The sequence below is a fragment of the Temnothorax americanus genome, unplaced genomic scaffold (assembly GCF_048541705.1).
Source record: "Temnothorax americanus isolate GAGA-0224 unplaced genomic scaffold, ASM4854170v1 Scaffold2, whole genome shotgun sequence".
In the NCBI taxonomy this organism is placed as follows: domain Eukaryota; kingdom Metazoa; phylum Arthropoda; class Insecta; order Hymenoptera; family Formicidae; genus Temnothorax; species Temnothorax americanus.
Window position 1 is genome coordinate 9834780 of NW_027509338.1, and position 26842 is coordinate 9861621.

At 49.0% G+C, this 26842-nt stretch overlaps 2 protein-coding genes and 1 long non-coding RNA gene across 4 annotated transcripts in view; 2 read left to right on the forward strand and 1 right to left on the reverse strand.

Moving 5' to 3' along the window:
* LOC143896840 (uncharacterized) overlaps window positions 1–26842 on the forward strand; it is a 48464-nt gene that overhangs the window by 19332 nt on the left and 2290 nt on the right. The window contains exon 6 of one of the 2 annotated variants that reach the window (XR_013256770.1): window positions 56–387. Coding sequence is in view for 1 of the 2 variants with exons in the window: in XM_077404932.1 (XP_077261058.1) it covers window positions 56–319 (264 nt within the window). In the remaining variant the exon portion in view is untranslated. Of the gene's footprint in view, window positions 1–55; window positions 702–26842 lie in introns of those variants that run through there. The other variant, XM_077404932.1, reaches the window with a different exon arrangement.
* LOC143896842 (uncharacterized) lies at window positions 10749–12396 on the forward strand. Its single transcript, XM_077404936.1, has one exon. The coding sequence runs from the start codon at window positions 10773–10775 to the stop codon at window positions 11568–11570; it is 798 nt and encodes a 265-aa protein (XP_077261062.1). The 5' UTR covers window positions 10749–10772; the 3' UTR covers window positions 11571–12396.
* LOC143896843 (uncharacterized) lies at window positions 17956–20557 on the reverse strand. Its single transcript, XR_013256774.1, has 4 exons — window positions 20271–20557; window positions 19550–19636; window positions 19238–19341; window positions 17956–18107 (listed from the first exon to the last, which is right to left on the reverse strand). It is a non-coding gene; the product is annotated as an uncharacterized LOC143896843 (long non-coding RNA).

Here is a 26842-nt window from a genome sequence, read left to right on the forward strand (position 1 = left end):
ATCTCTATTAATGTTGCTCGCTTCTCTTGAATGTTGTTCTCTTTTACAATTATAGAGACGCAAAGTTCACAGATGCGACGTCGCCGGTTGCGACAAAGTTTACACGAAGAGCTCGAACGTAAAGGCGCACAAGAGAACTCATACCGGCGAGAAGCCGTACCAGTGCACGTGGGAAGGCTGCACGTGGAAATTCGCACGATCGGACGATCTGACGCGGCACTATCGCAAACACACGGGCCAAAAGCCGTTCAAGTGCCATCTCTGTCAGCGATCGTTTTCGCGGAGCGACCACCAGTCGCTCCACATGAAGACGCACTGATGCTGAGGACCGTCTAGAGAACCGCGCGACGCGAAGGAGAGAAAGCTTATTTCTTTGCGACACTTGCGGTAAGATTTTTCACTCGCACGTGGGGATGCGTGTACACATGCGTAGACATAAAAGCAACAGTTTAGCATGTGAGATTTGCCGATATCACTTATCGAGTAAAGAAGCCCTGGAAAAACATCACAAAACAGTGCATTTACATGATTATGTCTGCGATATTTTACAAGAAACTGAAATCTAAAAAGATTGTTGTAATATAAATGGCCATATATTCGGCTTCGGTTGATGACAAGGCTACTGTAGCTTGCTTTCTACTAGCCCAGGACACTGAACAATTAAACACTTTGAATATATACCCCGTAGTTGATCGACGATCCGTACTATCACCAGCCCAATCCGAATCGACATAGCCCACTATGCAATTTTCATTTACATTATTACGTTTAAAAAACAAACTTAGATTTATAGTTCCTTTGATATATCTTAGAACCCTCTTTAACGCTTGCCATAAACTCTCACTAGCGCACGACTGATATCTACTTAGAATACTAATAGAATTACACAAATCTGGTCGAGTACACAACATTACATACATCAAAGTGCCAATTAATTGTCTACATCGGTGTTCTAACTCCACATCAGATTCAAATTTTTCTCGCTTTAAGGTTTCATGTTTAAAATTTACCTCCATAGGTGTTGATACCGCGTTACAATTAGTCATATTATATTTAGTGATAATATTTTTCAAATATTTAGTTTGATTTTTAAAACAATTTCACCCTTCTCAATGTTTTGCTTAATAACCATACCCAGAAAATGTCTGACACTTCCGAAATCTTTCATTTTTAAATGACGATTTAAAACGCCTTTAACGTCTATTATACCTTGTTTATCAATTCCACCCAACAATACATCATCTACGTATATAAGTACAAAAATTTTACCTGCCTTCGTGCTTCAAATATATAGACAGTAATCACAAATTTCGACCTAACAAAGTTCTGTTCAGTCATTACATCTGTAACGGCCTGACTTTATCGAACGCGGACTGATGTGCGGGATCAGGAGTCCGATGACAGGCCCAGAGACAATAATCAATTTAGTGAGACATGCAGTAGTTTTATTCACAGTTTAATTATATGCCCGAACTGACGCGATATATACAACGATGAGGTAGTGCGGATGCACTTGATGACAAACGCGGTATCGTTACTCGACGGGCTCGGTATATTACATAGACGTATTACATATAAGCGGACGCGGTATATTTACAGGAAGTGCCTTTGCACTTGATAACGGCGCGGTATTTAACGACGAACGCGGTAGCGTTACATAGACGTATCCCACGGGCTTGGTATATTACATAGACGTATTACATATAGGCGGACGCGGTATATTTACAGGAAGTGCCTTTGCACTTGATAACGGCGCGGTATTTAACGACGAACACGGTAGCGTTACATAGACGTATTCCACGGGCTCGGTATATTACATATAGGCGGACGCGGTATATTTACAGGAAGTGCCTTTGCACTTGATAACGGCGCGGTATTTAGCGGCGAACGCGGTATAATGCCTGGAGGCTCGCGGATGTCGCGGTATCGCGATGATATGCGTGCGGGACCGCGTAGCGTAGGAAGATTTTCGGAGCCCCGGCCCCGAGGCGGCGGCAGCGAGAGCCCTCGTTGCTAGGCCGAGCGCGCTCGACCCCGCGTAACCGTGCCTTCGGGGTTAGGTTCGAAGGAGTGCGGGAACACCTGAGAGCTCTCAGTCGAGACTCGGAGCACCGGACCTCGTTTGGTGTGTTCCCTAGGAGTCGGGATAGGTTTCGTCTGGAAGAAGCGGAGCTTTTCGACGAAGTCTCGCTTTCTCGCCGGTTTATATATCTGCCCGGCGCGGCGGGTTCGCGAGGAGCGCCGATCGTCGCGCTGTGGTGGGGCGGCGCGGCGCCGCGCTCGTCCTCGGGGCGGCTCGGCTGCCGTCGTCGCTCGTCGGAAGGCACGGGTGCCGCGCTGGGCCCGCGCACACGGTGCGTTTGAAATTACATTAAAAATGTGGGCTCACCGCGCCCTGGTCTTCGCCCGACTGGTCGTCGGTCGGGCGGCATCCGGCGGTCGTTAGCCGGGAATGATGTATAGCGCACGGGGTGCATCGTTACACCACCCCCCCTCTTAGGAATGCCTGAAACTAGAGGCATATCGCTCGCCATCTCACTCGGCTGGTCGGAGGCGTCGGCTGGATGGTCGGTTGGCCTCAGGCTGGTTTTCCCCGCGACTTTTCTTTTATCCACCGTACGGAGCCATCTCCGTTAAAGCGGATGTGCCATCGTCGATGCCCGAGCGTGGGCTTGTACTGCCGGGCGACGTGGCATGCGAAGTGGGGTACTTCGACGATTACCCCGGGCTCGACTTGGATTGGGATCGGCGGTGGCGGCAACGGTCCCATTACCCGTGCCGGCTGCAGGGTTGGCCGTGGGCATCGGGGGGCCTCGCTCAGCGGTCGTGGTCGTCATGGTGGTGGCGGCGGTGTGGCCAGCAGCCAGGCTTGCTTGGCCCTGTTGGCTGCGTCCGACCGTTGGATGACCGTGCCAACCCGTGGCACGGCCCTCGGCTGAGTCGGCCCGGCTGGCGGCGGTGGTGGCCCCGTGTCGGGCTCGCCCCTGTACACGGTGGCCCATCCTCGGTCGATCCCGGGGTTGGCCGGGTCGTACTCTTCGTCTTCGCCGAGGATCTTGGCGATTTCGGTTAGAATGTCGTGAGCGGCTGCCGGTGTTTCGTCCGTCATGTCTCTTGATATTCTGACGATCGGCGCTCTCTTCCGCCGTCGCGTCGGGGCTCATTGCGCTTGTTTTTGTTTTCCGGCAACTGTTTAGGTCGGGGTAGGTCGTCGTCGCGTAACAATATTCGGTTCGTCGGCGTTGACGTGTGGACGCACGCTTTCCGGCGGGGTTCGTTTGAACGGCGGTAACGGCCGGTGCGAGCGCGTTCCCCCCCTCCAGGTCCGGATCAGGCACGGCGGGTGGTATATCGGCCGGGGCGCGTTTTAAATCTTGCACGTGTACGTGCCGGTACCACTTTCCCAAGCGGCTACGGAGATCCACAATGACCGGCGAGATGATGCGGCGAATCTCTAGCGGGCCGATAAATTTTGGCGCGAGCTTCGCGTTAAACGCCGCGCTTTTGTTGGACAACGGGCGGTCCCGCTTCCATACCCATTCCCCAATTCTCGGTCTCCATTCTCGGCGGCAGAGGTTGTAATGCTTCTCCTGGTGCTGAAACGCGCGCTCCAACTGGATTTTTACGAGTCCGTATGCCTCGGTCAGGTGGCGGTGGAGTATCGACGGCGGAATCGGAGCGTCGCGCGGCGCGTTTTCCCCGGGGCGCCGTAATTCGCGGCCGTGGTTTAGGTATGCGGGCGTGTAGCCGGTCGCGTCGTGCGTCGCGGTGTTGTACGCGAACTGGAGCTCGGGTAGGTTTTCGTCCCAGGTTTTGTGCCTCTTTGCGTATTGTGCAATCATCGTTTTAATTACGCGATTTGTGCGCTCCACCGGGTTGCAGTGGGGCGCGTATGCCGGCGTGAATCGGTGACGAATCCCGCACTCGTCTAGCAACTTTGCGAGTTGTTGCGATTTCAACTGGGTGCCATTATCCGACAGGATTTCGTCCGGGCATCCATGGCGGAGGATAATGGCTTCCGTGATAGCCTTTACGATGGCCGGCGCGGTGGCTCGCCGCAGCGGGCGGAGTTCGACCCATTTCGTAAAGCGGTCTTGCATATTTAAGAGCCAAACATGGCCGGCGGCGGATCGCGGGAGCGGACCGACGAGGTCAATGGTGACCTGCTGCCACGGGTGATCGAGGGTGGTCGGATGTAACTGGCCGGCCGGTTTCTCCTGCGCGACTTTGTGCGCCAGGCATGTCGGGCATTCCCTTACGTAACGGGCGATATCGCGGAACATGCCGGGCCAGTAATAGCGGAGCGCGACTCTCGCGATCGTCTTAGCGATTCCCAGGTGGCCGGCGGTGGGTGCGTCGTGGTACCGTTCGAGGATCGCGGCGCGCTGGTCCTTCGGGACACACTCCTTCCACTGTTCGCCCGCCGGAGTGTCTTTAAAGTCCAGGCTGTGGAGCACGTGTTTCCACAGCCGTCCGTGATCGATTCGGAAGTCAGGTACTTCGTGCGGAGTGGCTTCGGTCGTGTGCCACATACGCGTGTACCACGGGCATTTCGGTGCGGAGATGCCGAGGCTTTCGGGTTGCCGTGACAGCGCGTCGGCCACCTTGTTGAGGGTCCCTTTACGGTACTTGACGTCGAAATCGAATTGTTGCAATTTGAACGCCCACCTCCCCAGTCGGCCGGACGGTGATTCTATCTTTTGCAGCCATTTTAAGGATTGGTGATCCGTGATCACCGTGAATCGGTATCCTTCGAGGTACCCGCGCATTCTCCTGATGCCCCAGATCACCGCGAGACACTCTAATTCGGTGGCGCTGTAATTTCGCTCGGCGTTATTCAGAGTGCGGCTGGCGTACGCGATCACGCGCTCTCCCTCGGGAAAATACTGCGTCAGCACGGCCCCGAGGCCGGTGGTGCTGGCATCGGTCTGCAGGTAAAATTGGCGCGTGAAGTCGGGGCAAGCGAGCACCGGAGCGGTCGTCAGAACCCCTTGCAGCGTCTCGAACGCGGCCCGTTCGGTTTCCCCCCAGGTCCACCGCGCCTGCTTGCGGGTCAACGCGGTGAGCGGTGCGGCGAGGGTTGCGAAGTCCTTGACGAACCGGCGGTACCAGGACGCGATCCCCAGAAACTGCCGGACTTGACGGACGTTTTGCGGGGCGAGCCAGTTCGCGACGGCGCTGACCTTTTCGAGGTCGGTTCGAATACTGTCGCGGTCGATGATGTGGCCGAGATATTTAATTCGGTTGACGCAGAACCGGCACTTTTCGGGGTTGATCCGCAGGCTGGCTTCGCGGAGCCGGCGGAACACTTCGCGCATAATCCTCAGGTGTTCCTCGAATGTCTCGCTGATGATGACGATGTCATCCAGGTAGACGAACACGCGTGGCTCTAGCTCGGGGCCTAACACGGTGTCGAGCAAGCGCTGAAACGTGGCTGGCGCCGAGTGCAACCCGAACGGCATTACGGTGAATTGCATTAAGCCTTTTCCCGGGACGGTAAAAGCGGTTACGGGCCGGCTTTCCGGTGAAAGCGGCACCTGCCAGTACCCGTTTTTTAGGTCAAGAGTCGTCAGGTATCGGGCCCCCCGGAGTTTATCGAGGGTCGCGGTGATCTGAGGTATCGGGTAGGCGTCCTTTTCGGTCACGTCGTTTACTTGGCGAAAATCGATGCAAAACCGCGGTTTGCCGTCTTTTTTCCGCACGATGACGACTGGCGAGCTCCAGGCGCTGTGCGAGGGTTCGATGATCCCGTCGCGAAGCATTTTGTCGACTTCGGCGTCGATGATCGCTTGCATCGCGGGGTTGCGCGGCCGATACCGTTGCTTAATCGGACGGTCGGTCTTTACGCGGATAACGTGCTCGGCACGGTCGGTGGGGCCTCGCACGGCTTCGAATTTCGCCAGTTCGTCGGCCAAAAAACGGCGGAGGCGTTCGTCCTCCGGCTGCGCGCCCCCCTCGGGTAGGTTCTCTACGGCGGCGGTCCGCGTCTCCGTGCTCGGTGCGGTCGGGGACGGTATGGCGAAGTCCAATTTCATCCATAAGTCGACGCCGATGAGCAGGTCGTACTCGAGCGTTGGCATGATTTGAAATTTGTGCCAGAACATCCTCCCTTGTATCGTTACGGGAAACGTGATCAAGCCCAGAACGGTGGTGCTTGACCCGTCGGCGAGGTACACGCGCTCGTCGACCGGTCGGATCGGAAAGTCACGGGCGAGCCTATCGGCGGTGCGTGCGTTTACGAACGATGCCTCGGATCCGGTATCTAGCAGGGCGTCGACGGGCTGTTTGGCTACCATGACGGTTAGGAACGGGCGCGGTTTGTATACTATTCGGAGGACCGGGGGACAGCCGCTTCTTCCCCGGCCCGAGCGGCATTTCCCGGCGGCGGGTCGCAATCTTTGGTAAAAACGCCATCCCGGCCGCACTGCGAGCAGAACCGGCGCGGCGGTCGTCGGCAATCAAAACGGGTGTGGCCCCGCTGCTTGCACCGCCAGCAGCATTCGCGACGGTCGTAAGCTGCGGCGGCGACCGCGGGTTTCGGCGTGATGACTTGGCGGGCGCGCGTCTGTTCCTCGATGTGTTCGAACTCTTCCGCCAGGCGCAGAATATCTCGTACCCGAGTACGGTCACCGTATCGCGGCGAATATACATCTGGTACCGCGGATGCATGTTATTGTACAACGCCTCGACTTGGTCGTCTTCCGCGAATCCGGTGGCCCTCCGCATCATCGTGAGCATTTCGGTCGCGAATTTCCGGTATGGCTCGTCCGGTTTCTGCAAGCGTGTTTGGATTTCGCGGACCAGCGTGGCGCGATACCGGCGCGGCAGGTAATATTCGCGAAAGTCGGCGCAGAAGTCCTCCCACCCCTGCCAGTTGGGGCGGTTGTTCCTGCACCAGAGAAGCGCGTCGCCCCGGAGTAGTTCGGGTAGCCCCATAAGTAACTGCGCGCCGGAATAACTATAGGCATCTTTCAGCTCCTCGAGCCGCTCGAGGAAGGTCACCGGGTCTTTCCCGTCGGAGTGGCACCCCCATTTCCGTATCTGATCCATGACCTGGGCGGGGGTCTCGATCGCTAGGCCGGTCGTTCGCGGTCGGGCGAAAGGGTACGAACGGCGTCGTCATTACCGGCGGCGTGTGAAAAGCCACGTTCGGCGATAGCGGTGGGCGTGTGTCGATCGTCGGTATGCGTAGGTTTTCGGGCGGGTGCACGGAGATCAGGGGTGTATCCTGCGGCGGGTCATCCCCCGCGACGGTGGACGGCACCGTTCCCGGGTGCCTGGTTATATACGCGCTCAGGCGTTGGCGCATCTCGTCAACCGAGCCGTCGGTGTCCAGCTCGAGCTTGGCGAGCTCCGCGCTCAGCTGGCTTTTCGCCAATTTATATATCCACGATTTCGGCATGCTGTCTCTTGATTACTGTCTCTCGGAGCGGATCAAAACGGTCCCTGTTCGGGCGCCATGTAACGGCCTGACTTTATCGAACGCGGACTGGTGTGCGGGATCAGGAGTCCGATGACAGGCCCAGAGACAATAATCAATTTAGTGAGACATGCAGTAGTTTTATTCACAGTTTAATTATATGCCCGAACTGACGCGATATATACAACGATGAGGTAGTGCGGATGCACTTGATGACAAACGCGGTATCGTTACTCGACGGGCTCGGTATATTACATAGACGTATTACATATAAGCGGACGCGGTATATTTACAGGAAATGCCTTTGCACTTGATAACGGCGCGGTATTTAACGACGAACGCGGTAGCGTTACACATCATGGAATTTGTCATTCCAACCTTTTGGTGATCCCCTTAGCCCGTATAATGTCTTCAACAGTTTACATACCTTATTATTTGATAAATTAAAACCTTGGTAACACTATATATACGTCGTTATCAATTTTCCCATGTAAGAAAGCATTACAGACGTCCATTTGAACTACAGATACATTTAGGTGATTCCAAACCGCTAAGAAGACTCTAACAGTTGATAATTTCGCGACCGGACTGCATACCTCCGAAAGTAATACATTCTTTTGTTTAAAACCTCTCGCTACCAATCGGGCCTTATACTTTACAACGTCTCCTTTCTCATTCCGCTTTTTCTTAAACACTTATTTACAATCAATAAGTTCACAGTTATTCGGTTTCTCTACCACAATCCAAGTGTTGTTTTCTTCTAAAGCTTCGATTTCAGTCTTTATCGCCCTTTTCCACTGTTTTGATTCTCTGCTAGCCATTGCTTCATCATATGTTTGAGGTTCGTCTTCCTCCGCTACAGACGCGTAATTCAATTCAAAATCTTCATATGTTGAAGGCTTCTTTAATCTGTTTCTGTTTCTCAAGTTATACCCTTGCGTTGATTCTTCATCTTCATTGCATGATTCGTAGTTGTCGTTGAAACTGTCTTCGACTGTTGTTTCTCTATCTTCCTCTATGTTGTCTGCTTCTGAACCTTCATCTTCATGTAGTTCATCTTCGCTTCTTCTTTCGATATTCTCTTTTACAGCTTCCTCATCTTCTTCTTCAGTCAGGACATTTTTCATTTCCCTCGATGGTTTACTTTCTTCCGGTAGAAATATTATATCTTTCAAAACCTCGACCTTCTTATTTTGAGGAAAGAAAACTCTATAACCTTTTGTATTCTCGCTGTAACCTATGAAGATTCCCTCTTTGCTTTTTGCGTCTAGTTTCAGTCTTTTCTCCTTAGGTATGTGTGCCGCTACTCTTGATCCAAAGATTCTGAATATATCCATATCCACCTTCTTAGAATGCCATAACTCAAACGGAGATTTTGTATTTCCTGGACTTGATCCCGTTCTATTTAAAGTAAACACCGCCGTATTCACCGCTTCAGCCCATAAAACTTTTGACATATTCCTGCTATGAAGCATCGTTCTTGCTGCTTCCACGATGGTTCTCATTTCACGTTCAGCACGCCCATTTTGTTGTGGAGTGTATATCACAGATCGCTGGTGACAAATGCCATTTTCCTCTAACAGTCGTTGTATATCTCTATTCATAAATTCGAGTCCGTTATCCATGCGCAACACTTTTACTTTATTCCCAGTAGTATTTTCAGCCATTTTTATAAAGCTTGCGATTTTCTGTTTAACTTCTGACTTATGTTTGATAAGATAGGCCTGTCTATAACTTGAATAATCATTCTTTAGCAATAAAAAATACCTCGCACCTCCTAAGGATGTTGTTTCCATAGGTCCGCATACATCTCCGTGAATCAGCTCACATGTCCTCGATGCTCTTGACTCACTCATTGGATACGTACTCCTGTGTTGTTTGCCTACTATGCAATCCTTACACATCGGTTGAGACTCTTCTTCCTTAAACTTTACATTATTCCGCATTAGAACTTTTCGGATATGTTCAAAATTTTGATGCGCAAGTTTCAAATGCCAATCTGTTAACGACTCTATTGCTACTTGACAGTTTGCAAAACTTTGGACTTCACGTTCTGATTTACCGCCGTTATCTTGACTTGACTTAAAGATCATTTTGTATAGCTTACCTTGCCGTTTTGCAATAGCGCATACTTTTCCGATTTTATTTATGAGCTCACATTTTAAGTTATCTGAACAAATTTTATAACCTTTGTCCAGCGCACAGCCAAGTGAGAACAAGTTCATCTTTAGTTCTGGCACAAATAACCCACACAGCACATAATATTGCAGAAATATTGCAGCAATATTATTTTTCGATTGCAATATTACAATAAAATGTATCAGAAATATTGCAGTAATATTACTGATTGTGAGATATCTCAGTAATATTAAAATGTCCGCGAAAATGAATATCAGTAATATTACTGATATTTATTTCAGTAATATTGCGGTAATATTACTGCAATATATCAGTAATATTACGGTAAAATTACTATAATATTTGCGTGATATTTGTATAATATTGCTAGGAATTAAAAAAACCATTTTAATAATTTTTATTAAATTTTATTAAATTATTTTTAATATTTTTGTTACATACAATTTTAAAATAATATTGATATTGTAAACGCAATAATATTATTTGTGTAATATTAGATAATATTTATTTAATATTGCTAAAAATTAAAACATTTTAATGAATATTGTGGCGGTCTACGCCACCAATAATACATCCCTGCGCGATACCTGCAATACCGGCAGTTCGCAGCAACGCCGCGAGGCGTTGCATCGCCGGGGCAGCTTCGCGAGTTCTAAGTTTTGCACCAACGAGTATAAAGGGAGACCCCCTACGAGCTCGAGCAGATTCTTCCCGGCGCGAGTCGCCGAAGGCACAGAGCGCTCGGACGCTAAAGCCTATACAGCGCGAGTCGCTTACACGGCGCCGGTCGCCTACAGCGCTAGCCGCTTCCTCGGCGCGAGTCGCCCGCACACGGCGCTAGTCGCCTGGCCAACCACGGCGCTCGGTCGCCATCGACTTTCACAGAAACCAGCCCAAAGAAGGAAGGAAGAAACGCGGCCACGCAGACTAAACCGACAGGAGGCAGAATCATTCTCAAGCAAATAACATTACAAACACTGACACATTCACAGTTGTATATAGTGTAAATATATATCAATCGTTAAATGCAAATCTGTGTCATCTTTCTTGCTACCCCTTGCGATTCACAATCTTTGGGCCAACTCCTACTCACGCACCAGTAGCTGAATAAGTTAGAATAAGCATAGCTGACTAAGGTAGAATACCGCTCGGCAAAAGTAGTAGCGCCCATAAAATTGGTGACCCCGACGTGATCGCAAAGCGAGGTAGCAACATGAACGATTCCAATAAATCAATACAGATCGTCGAGGAAAGCGTCAGCAGACTCGCTGTACGCATACCTCCGTTTTGGGGAGATGAGCCTGAGCTATGGTTCGCACAGCTGAAAACGCAATTCACCATCAGCGGCATCACCCAAGACTCGACGAAATACTCCTACGCTCTGTCTCAACTAGACTCCCGTCAGATCAAAGACATTAAAGACGTAGTCACACAGCCCCCAGAGGCTAACAAATATGAGACTGTAAAAAGAGCGCTCATACAGCATATGTCCGTCTCGCAGCAGCAGCGGACACGACAACTCTTGGAGCTCGAGGAATTAGGAGATCGCAAGCCATCTCAATTCTTACGACATCTCCGAACTTTAGCGGGTGAGAATGTACCCAACTCTCTTCTACGAACACTATGGCTAGGACGACTTTCTACACAAATGCAGATGGTTCTCGCTACCCGGACGGATGACCCGCTCAACAGCGTAGCCGAACAGGCCGATCGCATCCACGAGATGACGAGCAAGGCTGTGGTAGCTGCAACAGCTACGCCAGCGAATAAAAAGTCCCTGGAAGCAAGAATCCAGACTCTGACTGAGCAAGTGGCCACACTTACTACACGCCTCTCGAGAAACAACTTGAGGCAACATAAAAATTGGAAAGGCCGTAATCGAAGTCGAAGCCGTAGTCACCCTGCTGAAAATGACCGATTAAATCCGATTGGTTCCGTATTAAATTTGGTGAAATTGAATCGGAATGAATGCATTTTCAATCCGGTTAATCGGATGCCCGATTGGAAGTGAATCGGTTCTAATAACAAATCAATCGGAATCGTTTTTAATTCGGCATTTCTGGATTGATCTGAATCCGTCGTTATCAGTTTCAATCGTATTAATGCACATCCATTTTAATCGGATGAATAAAATGAGCACATGAATCGTGTTGAATCCGCATCAATCGTAAAATTTTAATACAACACCGAAATCGGATTTAATGCGATATTTCCGAATTCATCTGAATCCGACTGAATCGGATTCAATCGTATTAATGCCAATCCATTTTAATCAGGTGAATAAAGTGACCACATGAATCGTATTGAATCCGCATCAATTGTGAAATTTTAATACAACACCGGAATCGGATTTAATGTGATATTTCCGGATTCATCTGAATTCTACTCAATCGGTTTTAATCGTATCTGCGCTTAATTTATTTAAATTGGGGAAAGTAGCTATGTGAATCAGATTAAATCTGCTTTAATCATTAAAATTGTATATAACACATAATTTTTACGTAATAGAGTTCTTACTACAGGATTTTTTTTTGATAAAATCATGAGTTCTATATTTGCAAAACTGTAAAATGTTTTTATTTAACCCTTCGAGAACACACAGGGTTAATTTGACCCTTTTTTTTTTTTGCCAGAAAACATTTTAGCCAAAAATATTAAACAAAAAAATAAAATTTTTTTTGTAAAAAAACTTTTCTTTTTCTTCAAAAGAACACATTGAGTCAATCTGACCCTACACACACACTTTGATCGTCCACCATTTTAAATTGACGAGTGCGATCAGCTTGAAAAAATTCCCAGATGTACTTGGAACACATTGTTAAATCAATTGATATAAATAAAAAGTGCCGTTGGAATTATTTACATATTTTAAAAAATTTAAAAAAAAAACAAATTATTTTAATTACTTTTGAATTTTTTAAAATATGTAAATAATTCCAATCACACTTTTTATTTATATCAATTGATTTAACAATGTTACAAGTACATCTGGGAATTTTTTCAAGCTAATCGCACTCGTCAATTTAAAATGGTGGACGATCAAAGTATGTATGTAGGGTCAGATTGACCCAGAGTGTTCTCCGTGAATGAAAAAACAGGTGTTTTCTCAAAGGGTTAAATAAATACTGCACATTGTAATAAATGAAGAATGGAATTATAATAAGGTAGTAAATAATCCTGTTTATATATCCGAAATTCACGGATTCTATCAGTTTGAATCGGTCAGTCAATCCGTTTAAATCATTATAATTTTGTGATTTCAGGGTTCACGAAATCATAATAACAATTTAAACGATTGACTAAGACTGATTCAAACCGATAGAAAACGAGTGCAATTACATCCTTGAGTACGAATCCGTTTCAATCGTTTCCAATCGGTTTAATCGTTATATAACTAATCATGGAGTTACTGACCAGTTCACTCAAAAAGAGTGAATATTCGCTCCAATAGAGTAAATTTATTTACTCTAAGGTAAAATCAGAGTTTCACTCTGATTTTTAAAGTGAAGTCGTTAGAGTGAAGTTGTCACTCCAAACTTCACTGAACTTGAAGTGAAATCGCCTTCCCTCTTCCCGCTTTCCGCGTGTTTAGTTGTTTCCGTGTAGAAATTTGTTAGAGATGGCCTTACATAACATAAGGCCCCGATTATTTACGAATATATTTACGAACACAAAATTTCATAATGATCCAGCACTGGTTTTTGACATTCACCCGACATTAAAAAATTCTATTATATTATATATCCAATTCAATTTATTACTCTTTTTAAACTGAATTTGTTTTTTTAAGATGATTTTTGAAAAATTATATATTTGCGCTGGGGTTGTAATATATGTAGACTATATACATATAACGCTTACATCAAATTAAGAAGTAGTCTACCACATAAGGCAGTTGGCTCACGATGCAGAGGTCCCGAGTTCGAATCCCACCAAGGTAAGTGTTTTTCAAATACGAGAAAATATTTATAATCATAGACTGCATCTTAAGAAACAAATTTAGTTAAAAAATAGTAATAAAATTTTAAAATAAATAATTTTTTTATCATATCGGATTAAACCGATAAGAACCGATTGAAATTACATCTTTGAATACCAATCCGTTCCAATCGTTTTCAATCAGTGTAATTGTTATAAAATCATAACAATTCAAATCGATAAAATCCGATTAAAATTACATCCTTGAATACCAATCCGTTTCAATCGTCTTCAGTCGGTGTAATCGTTATAAATCCGTGATTTCCGGATCAAGAATCCAGATGCATGCAGATTCAAAATTTTTAATCGGATTCAATCGGTCATTTTTAGCAGGGCAGAGCCGCAACCGCGGTAAAAACGCAGAGGATAAGGACGATAAGAATGATAAGCACTGCTATTACCACAATCGATTTGGTGAGAAAGCAAGAAAGTGCACACAACCATATGTACATATAAATCGGAAAAAGACTAGGGCAGTCACTGATGGCGGCCAGTAGACCCGCCCCAAGCTCTCGCCGCCTAATCGTTACGTGCCAAGACACTAAGAGACGGTTCCTGATAGACACAGGGTCGGATGTAAGTGTATACCCTCGCTCAATGGTAGCAGGACACACCACGCCAACATCTTATAAACTCTATGCAGCAAACGGCTCAACAATCACTACTTACGGCACAATTACACTGCAGCCGGAAATTGGGTTACAACGCGCATTTCCATGGCGTTTCATTATCGCCAACGTTACGCAGCCCATCATTGGAGCCGACTTCCTCGCTTATTACCATATCCTGCCAGACCTACAGAAAGGCACTCTGCTCGATGGTAAAACATATTTGCGCAAACACGGCACATCAGAAAAAGGGGCAGTAGAATCTATCAGAGTGTTGGCTATCGAAGACGAATACCACAGAATCTTGGCAGAATTTCCTGATATCTTACAGGCTACTGCTAAGAGACATACGGTAAAACATAGCACGCTCCATCACATCAAAACCACGGATGGCCCACCAGTTGCAAGCCGTCCTCGCCGGTTAGCCCCTGACAAACTCAAGGCGGCCAAGGCCGAATTCGATATTTTACTCCAAGAAGGGATCATTCGAGTATCGAAAAGCCCATGGTCATCACCATTACATATGGTACCGAAGAAAGGCGACTCCTGTAGATCTTGCGGAGATTACAGGGGAGTTAACGCTAGAACAGAACCGGATCAGTACCCGATCCCTCATATTGAAGACTTCTCGCAAAACTTGCACGGAAAGAAAATCTTCTCGACAATTGATTTAGTGTGAGCATACAATCAAATACCCGTCAACCCGGAGGATATTCCAAAAACGGCTATAACAACTCCTTTCGGACTCTTCGAATACCTTTACATGCCATTCGGGTTACGCAATGCCGCACAAACTTTCCAACGCTTCATTCACGAAATCACAAGCTACTTGGATTTTTCCTATGCGTATATTGACGACATTCTCATCGCATCAGAGAACGAGGAACAACACAAGAAGCATTTGCGCATACTCTTCGAACGACTTCAGAAGTACGGCATTTTACTCAACCCCTCTAAATGCGTTTTCGGAAAGTCAAAGGTTCTTTTCCTTGGTTACGAGGTTTCAGAGAACGGCACTCAACCTTCGCCAGAAAGAATAGCAGCGATCAAGGAGTTTCCCAAACCTGAGAACATTCAACAGCTTCGACGGTTTCTGGGGACTCTCAATTTTTATCGCAGATTTATTCCAAAGGCCGCTAAGGACCAGTCAATTTTAAACGGCTTACTCAGCGGTACCAAAACCAAAAAGAAGGTTCCCATAACATGGAACGCAGAACTGGAAGCAGCCTTCGCAAACTGTAAGGACAGTCTGTCTCGCGCGACTCAGCTGGCACACCCAAAGCCAGAGGCAGACATCACTCTCACAACCGACGCTTCCGATACAGCCATCGGAGCAGTTATTCAACAGCGGGACGGAACAGAATGGCAGCCATTAGTCTTCTTCAGTAAAAAGCTGAATCCGGCCAAGCAAAAGTATAGCCCCTACGATAGAGAGCTTCTAGCAATCTACGCCGCTATTAAACACTACCGGCACATGCTAGAAGGAAAGATCTTCACGGTGTTCACCGATCATAAGTCGATCACATACGCCTTTCGACAAGATCCACTCCACAGCTCTCCTAGGCAGCCACGACATTTACAATACATCGGGCAGTTTACTACCGATATACGTCATATCGCGGGTAAAGACAACATAGTCGCTGATACCCTCTCACGAGTAGAGGAGATTCAGTCCGCAATCAACCTAGAAAAACTATCACAAGCTCAAGAGGAGGATACCGAGGTGGAAAACATCTTAAAAGGGAACTCTTCACTGAGATTGACAAAGGTATCAATCCCTGGAACGAATGCAGCATTGTATTGTGACACATTAACCGCAATAGCACGTCCCTTCGTTACAAAAGAGTACAGGAGACAAGTGTTTCAATCACTGCACAGTCTATTACATCCAGGAACCAGAGCGACGGCAAAGGTAGTCGCACAGAGGTATGTCTGGCCACGCATTAAGGCCGACTGCCAAGAATGGGCTAGAGCATGTCTCGCGTGCCAAAAAGCAAAAGTCCACAGGCACCACAAATCGCCTTTAGGACAATTTATTGGCCCTACCAAACAGTTCGAACATATTACACATGAACCTCGTTGGGTCTCTACCTATCTCGAAAGGCTTCAGATACTGCCTTGCAATCATTGACCGGTTTACCAAATGGCCTGAAGCTATACCGGTGGCAGACATATCCGCAGAGACAGTAGCCCAGAATCTCTTCAATCACTGGATCGCAAGATTTGGTACACCTACGCGGGTCACTACGGACCAGGGAAGGCAATTTGAGGCCGACCTGTTTCGTCAGCTTACTAGGTTAACAGGCACCACGCACATACATACAACAGCCTATCACCCCGTAGCTAACGGCATGGTCGAACGTTTGCACCGTCAAATTAAAACGGCCATCAAATGCCACGAAACCGAAGCTTGGACGGAAGTATTACCTGTCGTCATGATGGGCATCCGAGCAGCAGTTAAGGAAGATCTCCACGCAACTCTAACGGAACTTGTATACGGAGAAACTATGAGACTTCCGGGAAAGTTTCTGCAAGAAACTACTCAACCGAACGAAACAAGCGACTTCTTACTAAAGCTCAGAAAGACGATGGAAAGTCTACGGCCACAGCCAATCAAAAGACACGGTTCGCCTGCTATCTTCCAGCACAAAGACCTGACAGACGCAACACACGTGTTTCTCAGGCACGACGCACCAACGCGGCCGCTGCAACCCACTTTTGACGGCCCTTACGAAGTCCTCAGCAAAGGCGAGAAGGTCTACAAGTTACGGATTAACGGCAAGACCGTCCACGTAACTATCGACCGCCTTAAGTCTGCTTACATAATGACTGATCAAGAATCAAGCGACAAACCTCGGGAGACACATCAGCCAGCACAGGACACTCCAACAGACATTCCACTTAAGGAAACTACAACGCGGAGTGGCAGAGTGTCACGAAAAACAGTACGTTTTCAAATCCCGACTTCAAAACAACGAAGGGGGTGATGTGGCGGTCTACGCCACCAATAATACATCCCTGCGAGATGCCTGCAATACCGGCAGTTTGCAGCAACGCCGCGAGGCGTCGCATTGCCGGGGCAGCTTCGCGAGTTCTAATTTTTGCACCAACGAGTATAAAGGGAGACCCTCTACGGGCTCGAGCAGATTCTTCCCGGCGCGAGTCGCCGAAGGCACAGAGCGCTCGGACGCTAAAGCCTATACAGCGCTAGTCGCTTACACGGCGCAAGACGCCTGCTCCTCGGCGCTGGCCGCCTACACAGCGCTAGCCGCTTCCTCGGCGCCGGTCGCCTTTACAGCGCGAGTCGCTTCCTCGGTGCCGGTCGCCTACAGCGCTAGCCGCTTCCTCGGCGCCGGTCGCCTTTACGGCGCGAGTCGCTTCCTCGGCGCCGGTCGCCTACAGCGCTAGCCGCTTCCTCGGCGCGAGTCGCCCGCACACGGCGTTAGTCGCCTACGAGGCGCAAGTCGCCTGGCCAACCACGGCGCTCGGTCGCCTTTGACTTTCACAGAAACCAGCCCAAGGAAGGAAGGAAGAAACGCGGCCACGCAGACCAAACCGACAGGAAGCAGAATCATTCTTAAGCAAATAACATTACAAACACTGACACATTCACAGTTGTATATAGTGTAAATATATATCAATCGTTAAATGCAAATCTGTGTCATCTTCCTTGCTACCTCTTGCGATTCACAATCTTTGGGCCAACTCCTACTCACGCACCAGTAGCTGAATAAGTTAGAATAAGCCTAGCTGACTAAGGTAGAATACCGCTCGGCAAAAGTAGTAGCGCCCATAAAAAATATTATTAAATTTTATCAAATTGTTATTTTTAATAATATATATATATATATTACATACAATATTAAGAAAATAATATTGAAATTATTTTTCTATCTTTTTCTTCTTTAAAACTGCTCCATGCTACTCTGCACTGTATGAATTTCCACTGATAAAGAATAACACTATAACAACACAAAAACTGTAATTATTATTTATATCTAATTATACAAGGTGAGTTTTATTTTGTATGCTAATTATCTTCACTAATTATCTCAGAAAGTATTGGTTTATTGGAAAAATGTTTCAGATAAAAGTTGGAGGATTTATAGAGGAATAATGAATGATCTTATTAGATTTTGAGTCTGGAACCCATGTTGAGCCCAGTAGGGTCCAAGTCAAATTTTTTAAATAAAAACTCCTATTTTTTATTACATTATCTTTTTCTACTAATTAATATAAACAACTTTTGTCTGAAACACTTTTTATTTGCCTTATACTTTTTGAGATATTCAAGAAAAATTTGGTAATTTTTTTAATATATTTAGCTTACATATATCTTGATAAATGCTTGTTGGAGGGGAAAATGATACAAGACTTTTTGACTTGATGTGGTCTCAAGAATATGCTATTGCAATAATACCCTAATTTTTTTAAATATTTGTGTATACATTTTCTTGAAGCTTTCATGTGTGTACACAATTATTTAAAGAAATTAGAATACTATTGCAACAGTATATTCTTAAAACCAAATCAAGTCAAAAGTCCTGTACCACTTTTCACTCCGACGAACATTTATTGACAAACATCTATTGTAAGCTAAATATTGAAAAAAATACTAAGTTTTCCTTGAATATCTCAAAAAGTATAAGGCAAATAAAAAAATGTTTCAGAAAAAAATTGTTCATATTAATTAATAAAAAAAGATAATACCATAAAAAAGGGGTTTCTATTTATATAATTTAACTTGGATCCTATTAGGCTTAACACAGGTCTCGGGTTCAAAATCTAATAAAATTGTCTATTGGTCCTCCTTGAACTCTCCAACTTTTATCTGAAACATTTGTCCAATAAATCAATACTTTCTGAGATAATTATAGCGGAGATGATTGGCACACAAAATAAAAATCACCCTGTTTATTTCATACATAATTACATATTAAAACATAAGAGTACGGGGTTAAGTATGACGTGTTCCGATATTCACTGTCTATACTGAAAATCTATGGTTAATGTTATACATACACTTTAGATTTTCAGTACTGTATATTAAAATATTGGAACGCAGTTTATACCAAGTTTAAATTTTTCTTACTTATGTATCTAATAAATGAAGCTGTCGCTCACAAGAGTTTGATAGAAATCAAACTGCTTGGTGCTGCTCTGCGTGAACTTCCACTGATGGAAAGCAACGTAACACTGCAACATAATACAAAAACAGTAATTATTATTTACAATTATATATTTTAAACATAAAAGTAGGTTAAGTATGAATCTGTATTGTGATATTCACTATCTATATACTGAAAATCTGTAGTTGATGTTACACGTATACTTTGGATTTTCAGTATTGACGATTAATATTGGAAAGTATGGTTTATATCAAATTTAACTTTTTCTTACTTACATATCTAATAAATAAATCTTTTGCTCTTCTATCAAACTGCTTGGTGCTGCTCTGGACTGCATGAACATCCACTGATGGAAAGCAATACTGTAACATATAGCATAAGAACAATAATTATTATAAAATCACGTAAATGGTTAAATAATCATGGTTAAAGCACTTAATTAATGATTAAACTGCTTTTTAAGAGATTTGGGATCGGCATATTTCTATCCCGTATCTCTAACTGAGGGCTTCAGTTAGATTAAACTGTTAAAAATTTTGAGGTTAAGTTAGCATCAAGATTTAAGTATGAAGCCGTTAATAAATAATTTCATTAGAGACTCGTTCAATAAGGTTACAAAGGCAAATATATGTATTTTAAGATGGTTATTGAAATGATTGGGTGCGTTCAGCCGATACTCCGCTAGCCTAGCAATCGTGAGCAGTCGCTCGTTTTCGCTCGTTTCCTCTCCTTTTAATCCATTGAGTCAAAGGAGAGGAAACGAGCGAAAACGAGCGACTGCTCACGATTGCTAGGCTAGCGGAGTATCGGCTGAACGCACCTATTTTTATGATATTAACGTGGTTTTTGCAGACCATGCCACGTAATCTCTATTTTTGGATTTAACGACAAATCGCCAAATATATATGTACAATGTACATATTAGTAATAATTATACAAAAATACTCTTAAAAATATTTGTGTGTGAACAATATTTATTAAATAAAGAAAAATTACCTGAAATTAAAACGATTGTTTCTGTGCGGTGTCGTACTACGTGATTGCGTGGTCCCACGGAGCCATGCAAGAGACAGCGAGAGAAGACCGGGAATGGTGGGGGTCGGTGCTGCGACCAAGCCCATAGCCACACACACTAGCGTTCTTCCCTCCACTTACGCACACAGAAACGTTCTGTTTATCCGTGTGACAAACTCGTAATTTCAAAAGTTTAATATTGATTATACAAGAAATATAAATTTTAAATTTTATATATTTATTTTATTATCAATTTACTTACTGGCTTTTAATTAAAAATTAATCGTATATACAATTACCTTTTATTATTACAAAACAAATAACAAGTTATAAAATTAAATACTACTTATGAAATTTATCTTAATCACTTTTATTTTATTCCCCAAAAGTACAAGTCAGTCTCTTTTGATTCCATCACATTTTTTTATTTAGATTTTTCTTTTTTCAGTCCAAAATTCTTTAACTGGTATATATTATCTGTGCAATACGTATGATTGTGTCATACCTTAATAACGTCTTAATGACGTCAATAAGATGTCATTAAAATGTCATTTGACATTATTTTGCTACTTTAAGTATTATATTTCAACAATATATTGCAGCAACATTACTACAATATTACTAAATTGTGACGATACGCGTATTCGTCACTAGCACTACGGCCCTGGCGGCCACTAAGCACATGTTCAGCGTGCGCTCCTGGGCCCAAGCGGGGGGGCAACCGAGCGGTGGGGCAGCCCCAGTGGTGGGACAGCCCCCACCGACCGCACTCGGGGTATAAATAGGGGACTCGAGCCGACTCGAGTCACCAGTCCTGTCCGACTCCTGTTCCCGACACGACCTCTCTCCGAGACCGCTTCACCACGTTGGGCGCTCCCAACGACTTCCTCCGTACAGAGAACGGGTGCTCCCGTTCTCACCTGGGCGCTCCCAGGGTACGGGCCTCCCCAGCTGGGTGCTCCCGGTTGGCATTACCTGCCCTTTCCTGCCTCTGGGTCGGGCGCTCCCGACCCCCTCCGCCGTACGGAAGACGGGCGCTCCCGTCTTCAAGCCGGGCGCTCCCGGTGTACGGGCCGCTCAGTTGGGCGCCCCCGACTGAGCTCCTGACCGACCTGCCTACCCGCGAATCCGCAAGGCAACCGTGCCTCCGCGCCTGTCCGCGAGTCCGTCCGACCGCGCATCAACCCGGTACACGTACACTGCGGCTCAGCGGAGCGACACACACACACACTGACACTCACGCCCTCCATCAAAATGTACTGTAAATAGTGTGAATAAATAGCTTCATGTGAAACGGACCAGTGTCTCCACGTTTTCTCACCCTGGCCTGGCGAGCGAATTCCGAGCGAGAAAACGCGAACGTTACATGGCGCCCGAACAGGGACCTGATCCGTGAGACACTGGTTCGTTCTCTCCGCCTAGCCCATGACGAGTTGGATCAATCGGCTATCAAAGGCCGAGGTAACGGCCGAGTTAGAGAGACTAGGGATCGACCCTAGCGGCACACTCGACACCCTCCGAGCCAGACTCCGTGATTTCGTGATCGCTAACCCGGAGTACGAATACCCCGCAAGGGAAGACGACCGAAAAATTACGATGGATGACGAGTGCCGGAGCATAGACTCCACTACGCCCGACCCGGCCAAGGTCATGGATCAAATCCGGAAGTGGGGATGTCACTTCGACGGAAAAGACCCACTCGCGTTCCTAGAACGAGTGGAGGAATTACGCCAGGGATACGGATACTCCGGAGACCAGCTCCTGTTAGGGTTGCCGGAGCTACTGCGAGGAGACACACTCCTCTGGTACCGGAATAGCCGAGCGGTGTGGGACTCCTGGGACGATTTTCAAAGAGACTTCCGCAATCAGTTCTTGCCCCGGCGGTACCGCGCACAGTTGTCGCGAGAGATCCAAGGACGGTTTCAAAAACCGGAAGAGCCCTTTCACAAGTACGCAACAGCGCTCCTTACGAGCATGCGACGAGCCGGAGGATATCCAGCGGACGACCAGCTCGAACGGCTGTATGATAATATGAGCCCCGGATATAAATACTACATCCGCCTGGATGACATTACCAGCCTGGGAGATCTGCACGCACGCGCCGCGGAATATGAAGCTATTGAAGAGCAAAACCGCGAGCGAAAATCAGAGCGCAGGACTCCGGCCACTACTCCGTCCGTTGCCAGTACGACGTATAACCGGGAGGAGTGCTGCTGGCGCTGTAAACAGCGCGGACACACCCGGTTGGACTGCAAACGGCCGGCCAAGAAGTTCTGTTCTCGATGCGGCAAGGACGGCGTCCTCACCCGCGATTGTCACCCGACGCCGGGAAACGCCGCACGGGCCGGGGGCGAAGCCGCCGCCACCCGGACCCCGCCACCGTCCGAGTAACTTACCAGCCGCGGCCACACATCTCCGTCCGCATACGACACCGCGCTATGCGGGCGTTGATCGACACTGGCTCGGAGGTATCCTTTATTAATACGGACATCGCCCGCTACGCGGAGAACCTCGGATTCCCGACCCGACAGGGGACAAGTTCCGTTCATCTGGCGGACGGAGGGTCCATCCCAATACCCGGGACCATGACACTCCCGGTAAAGATTGGCCGGAAGGTGCTGGAGCACGACTTCCTGATTATGCCGTCTTTACAAAGCGCCGTGTTAATCGGCGTCGACCTATGGGCCCGGACCGGGATCGTGCTACGGGCGACCGCACAGCGCAAAGACGCACCGACCTCCGCATGCGGAGCCGTAGCCCAGGGACTGGCCTCCCGAACCCCCGACGAGGAACGCCGCCTCCAGGAGTTCCTGCTCACGGAACTCGCCCTATTCGAGGACATCCGCGGCCCGACCGACCGGATCTCGCACCAGATCCGGGTTAAAACCGACCGACCCATTAAACAGCGGTACCGACCCAGGAATCCGGCCATGCAGGCGGTTGTCGACCGGGAAGTGGAAAAGATGGAACGCGAAGACGTGATCGAGCCTTCCCACGGAGCTTGGAGCTCGCCTATCGTGTTGGTCCGGAAGAAAGACGGGTCGTATCGGTTCTGTATCGACTTCCGGCAAGTAAACGAAGTCACGGAAAAGGACGCATACCCCCTGCCACAAGTGCAGGCCACTTTGGATAAACTGCGGGGAGCCCGATACCTATCAACGCTAGACCTGAAGAATGGGTACTGGCAGATACTGTTGGCGCCCGATAGCCGGCCAGTCACCGCCTTTACGGTCCCAGGAAAAGGCCTCATGCAATTCCGGGTAATGCCCTTCGGCCTACACTCCGCACCAGCTACCTTCCAACGACTACTAGACGAAATACTGGGGCCGGACCTAGCGCCACATGTCCTTGTTTATCTGGACGACATTATCGTGGTCAACCGCACCTTTGAGGAACACCTCCGGCTTCTAAGCGAAGTGTTCCGCCGCCTCCGAGAAGCGAGACTCCGCCTGAACCCGGAAAAGTGCCATTTCTGCCGGGACCAACTCCGCTACTTAGGCCACATCGTGGACCGCTATGGCCTCCGCACCGACCCGGATAAGGTGAGCGCCGTGGCCCGATGGCCGGCTCCAACCACCGTACGCAAGGTACGACAGTTCTTGGGCATGGCCTCCTGGTACCGGCGATTCGTCGCAAATTTCTCGACGGTAGCCGCCCCGCTCACCCGCCTGACAAGGAAGGGAGTAAAGTGGACTTGGGGGCCAGACGAAGAGAGCGCCTTCGAGCGACTGAAGGAGGCACTGACCTCCGCCCCCGTGCTGGCCTGCCCGGACTTCGATCGCCGGTTCGTGCTCCAGACGGACGCCAGCGCATACGGACTGGGAGCCGTGCTAACCCAGCACCAGGAGGACGGAGAGCGAGTAGTGGCGTATGCCAGCCGAACGCTCAACGGCGCGGAGAAGAACTATAGCGCCACCGAGCTAGAATGCCTCGCGATTGTATGGGGCATCCAGAAGATGCGGGGATACCTAGAGGGGTACTCCTTCACCGTGGTGACCGACCATCAGTCCCTCCGGTGGCTGCAACGCCTGGAGGAACCCACCGGCCGGTTGGGCCGGTGGCTATTTGAACTGCAGCAGTACGATTTCGACGTACGCTACCGAAAGGGCAGCCTCAACAAGGTCGCCGACGCGCTCTCACGGCAACCGGAGGTATGCGAAGCTCAGGCCACCCCGAAGTGCCAATGGTACCAGCGAATCCTGACCGGAGCAAGGCAACGCCCCACCGAATTCCCAGATTACCGCATCCAGGACGGACGGCTGTTTCGCCACATCTTGCACGAGGTGGATTTTCGGGAAGTTGACCCGGCGGACCAATGGAAGCGCTGCATCCCGAAGGAGGAACGGGCAACGATCATGCGGAGACACCATGAGGATCCCACGGCGGGACACTTCGGGGTCGCCAAGACCATCGCCCGCATGGCCCGTCTGTTCTATTGGCCAGGGATGTTCCAGGACATCACCCGCTACGTCCGACAGTGCCCGACTTGCCTGGCGCACAAGGCACCGACGACCAAACCAGCCGGGAACCTCCACACGGCACCTGTCACCCGGCCCTGGCAACAGGTGACCCTGGACTTGATCGGCCCGTTGCCGCGATCCACCCAGGGCCACGCCTGGCTGCTAGTCATGCAGGACCGGTTTACAAAGTGGGTCGAGCTTAAGCCCCTTCGTAGAGCTACCGCACCCGCCGTTACCAAGGCAATCCTCGACCGGATCATCTACCAGCACGGGTGCCCCGACCAGATCATCTCCGATAACGGGACCCATCTGAAGTCGGAACAACTTGAGGGAGTCCTGCGGGCCTTCCGGATCGAGCATCGAACCACCCCCGTAAGGGCACCTCACTGCAACCCGGTCGAGCGTACCAATCGGACGCTGAAGACCATGGTCACCCAATATGTCGGCAAAAACCACCGGCGTTGGGACGAGCATCTAGCCCCGCTGCAATTCGCCTACAACACCGCCCGACACGAAGCCACCGGGTACACGCCGGGGTACCTCAATCACGGTCGGGAGCTCGCCCTCCCACACCCGGAGGACCGTCGCCATGCGGCAAACCCGGCCCCGCACCAGACTCGGCGCCGGCTAGAGGAAGCCTACGAGGTAGTACGGGTCAACATGGCCCGAGCGTTTCAACGACAGGAGGCCCACTACAACCTGCGGCGGCGGGATTGGAGACCCCGCGTCGGGGACCTCGTTTGGAAGAGGGAGTATCCACTCTCAAAGAAAGCTACGGGATTTAACGCCAAGTTGGCCCCCCGCTACACTGGACCCCTCGAGGTCAGAAAAATCATCTCGCCCGTTATAGTCGACTTACGCGACCCCCGGGGACGATGGCACCGACATGTGCACGTCCAAGATTTAAAGAACGCGCCGGAACCGCTCGCCTCGGGCACGGAGAGCTCTGGTCAGAATCGGGGTTACGATAGCGAAGGCAAAAGCGCCGCGTGTTTACAAACATAAAATCACGAGAACCGCGCCCGGACCGTTTCGGGGAAAATGACGTCCGCATTCATAAGCCGGAAAAACTCACAAAAGGAACGAAAAGAATACGCCCGCTACCGGTATATAAGCCCGCGGCGCAAAAGACCTTCAGTTGCTCTAGCATAGCCAGTCCGTGAACATGGAGACACGCGCGAAACTAGAGGAGCTTTTTGGCGATATTAGCGATCTCGATGATCTGTGGGAGACGCCAATCGACGCCGGGCCGACCACCAGCCCAGCGGACGTCCCTCGCCGTCAGGCGCCTAGTGTAGGGACCCGCATTCAGCAGGGCGACGCCGAGAACCGCCGCCGGGCCGCCATCCTAATCGAGCCGGTACCGGTACGACCGACCAGACGCCTGCCAACCACCCGCGTACGGGCGAACCTGCGGCCCACGGAACGGCCACCAAGCACCAGCCGACCACCCGCCCGGTCGCCCTCCGACCGCCGAGACGCACCGCGCCCGGGGAGGCACCACCAGGGCTCAGACCGGCCCTCCGACCAGCCGCCAGACCGCCCGACCGGCCGCCAGACCGCCCGACCGGCCGCAACAACCACAACGGCCGCACGAAGTGCGGCGAGGAAGCCACCAGAAGCTACGCACACCAGGGCCCGAAGACCACCCGCCCAGCCCCCCGCCCCCCCCCCGCCACCCCACCAGCGTGCGCCGCCACGACGCCCACCCTTGCCTCCCTCACCACGGCCCGACCCCCTGGCCAACCAAGCCCCTACCCCCCCCTGACCGCCGAAGTTGCACAAGCCTCCGCCACCTCCCCCCTCAAGGACTTACTGTGGATCTCGTTACCCACCGGGGAGAGGGTACAAGTGCCCCGATCCGCCATTACCCGCAACCGGAAGTTCCGGGCCCGCGCCAGTGGAGCTCTGTGGGTCCTGAGGTTTGACCCACAAGGCAATCTCCGATCGTGCCAGCGCCGGTAAACTGTACAGGCAGCAATAAAATAATGTTGTAAGCGTAAATAAACTTGTGTATTTCCTCTCCAAACGGGGGGGGGTGATGTGACGATACGCGTATTCGTCACTAGCACTACGGCCCTGGCGGCCACTAAG

What these genes read in the sequence shown, in the direction of transcription:
- LOC143896842 (XM_077404936.1), top strand. Translation starts at nt 10,773, where the DNA reads ATGAACGATTCCAATAAATCAATACAGATCGTCGAGGAAAGCGTCAGC.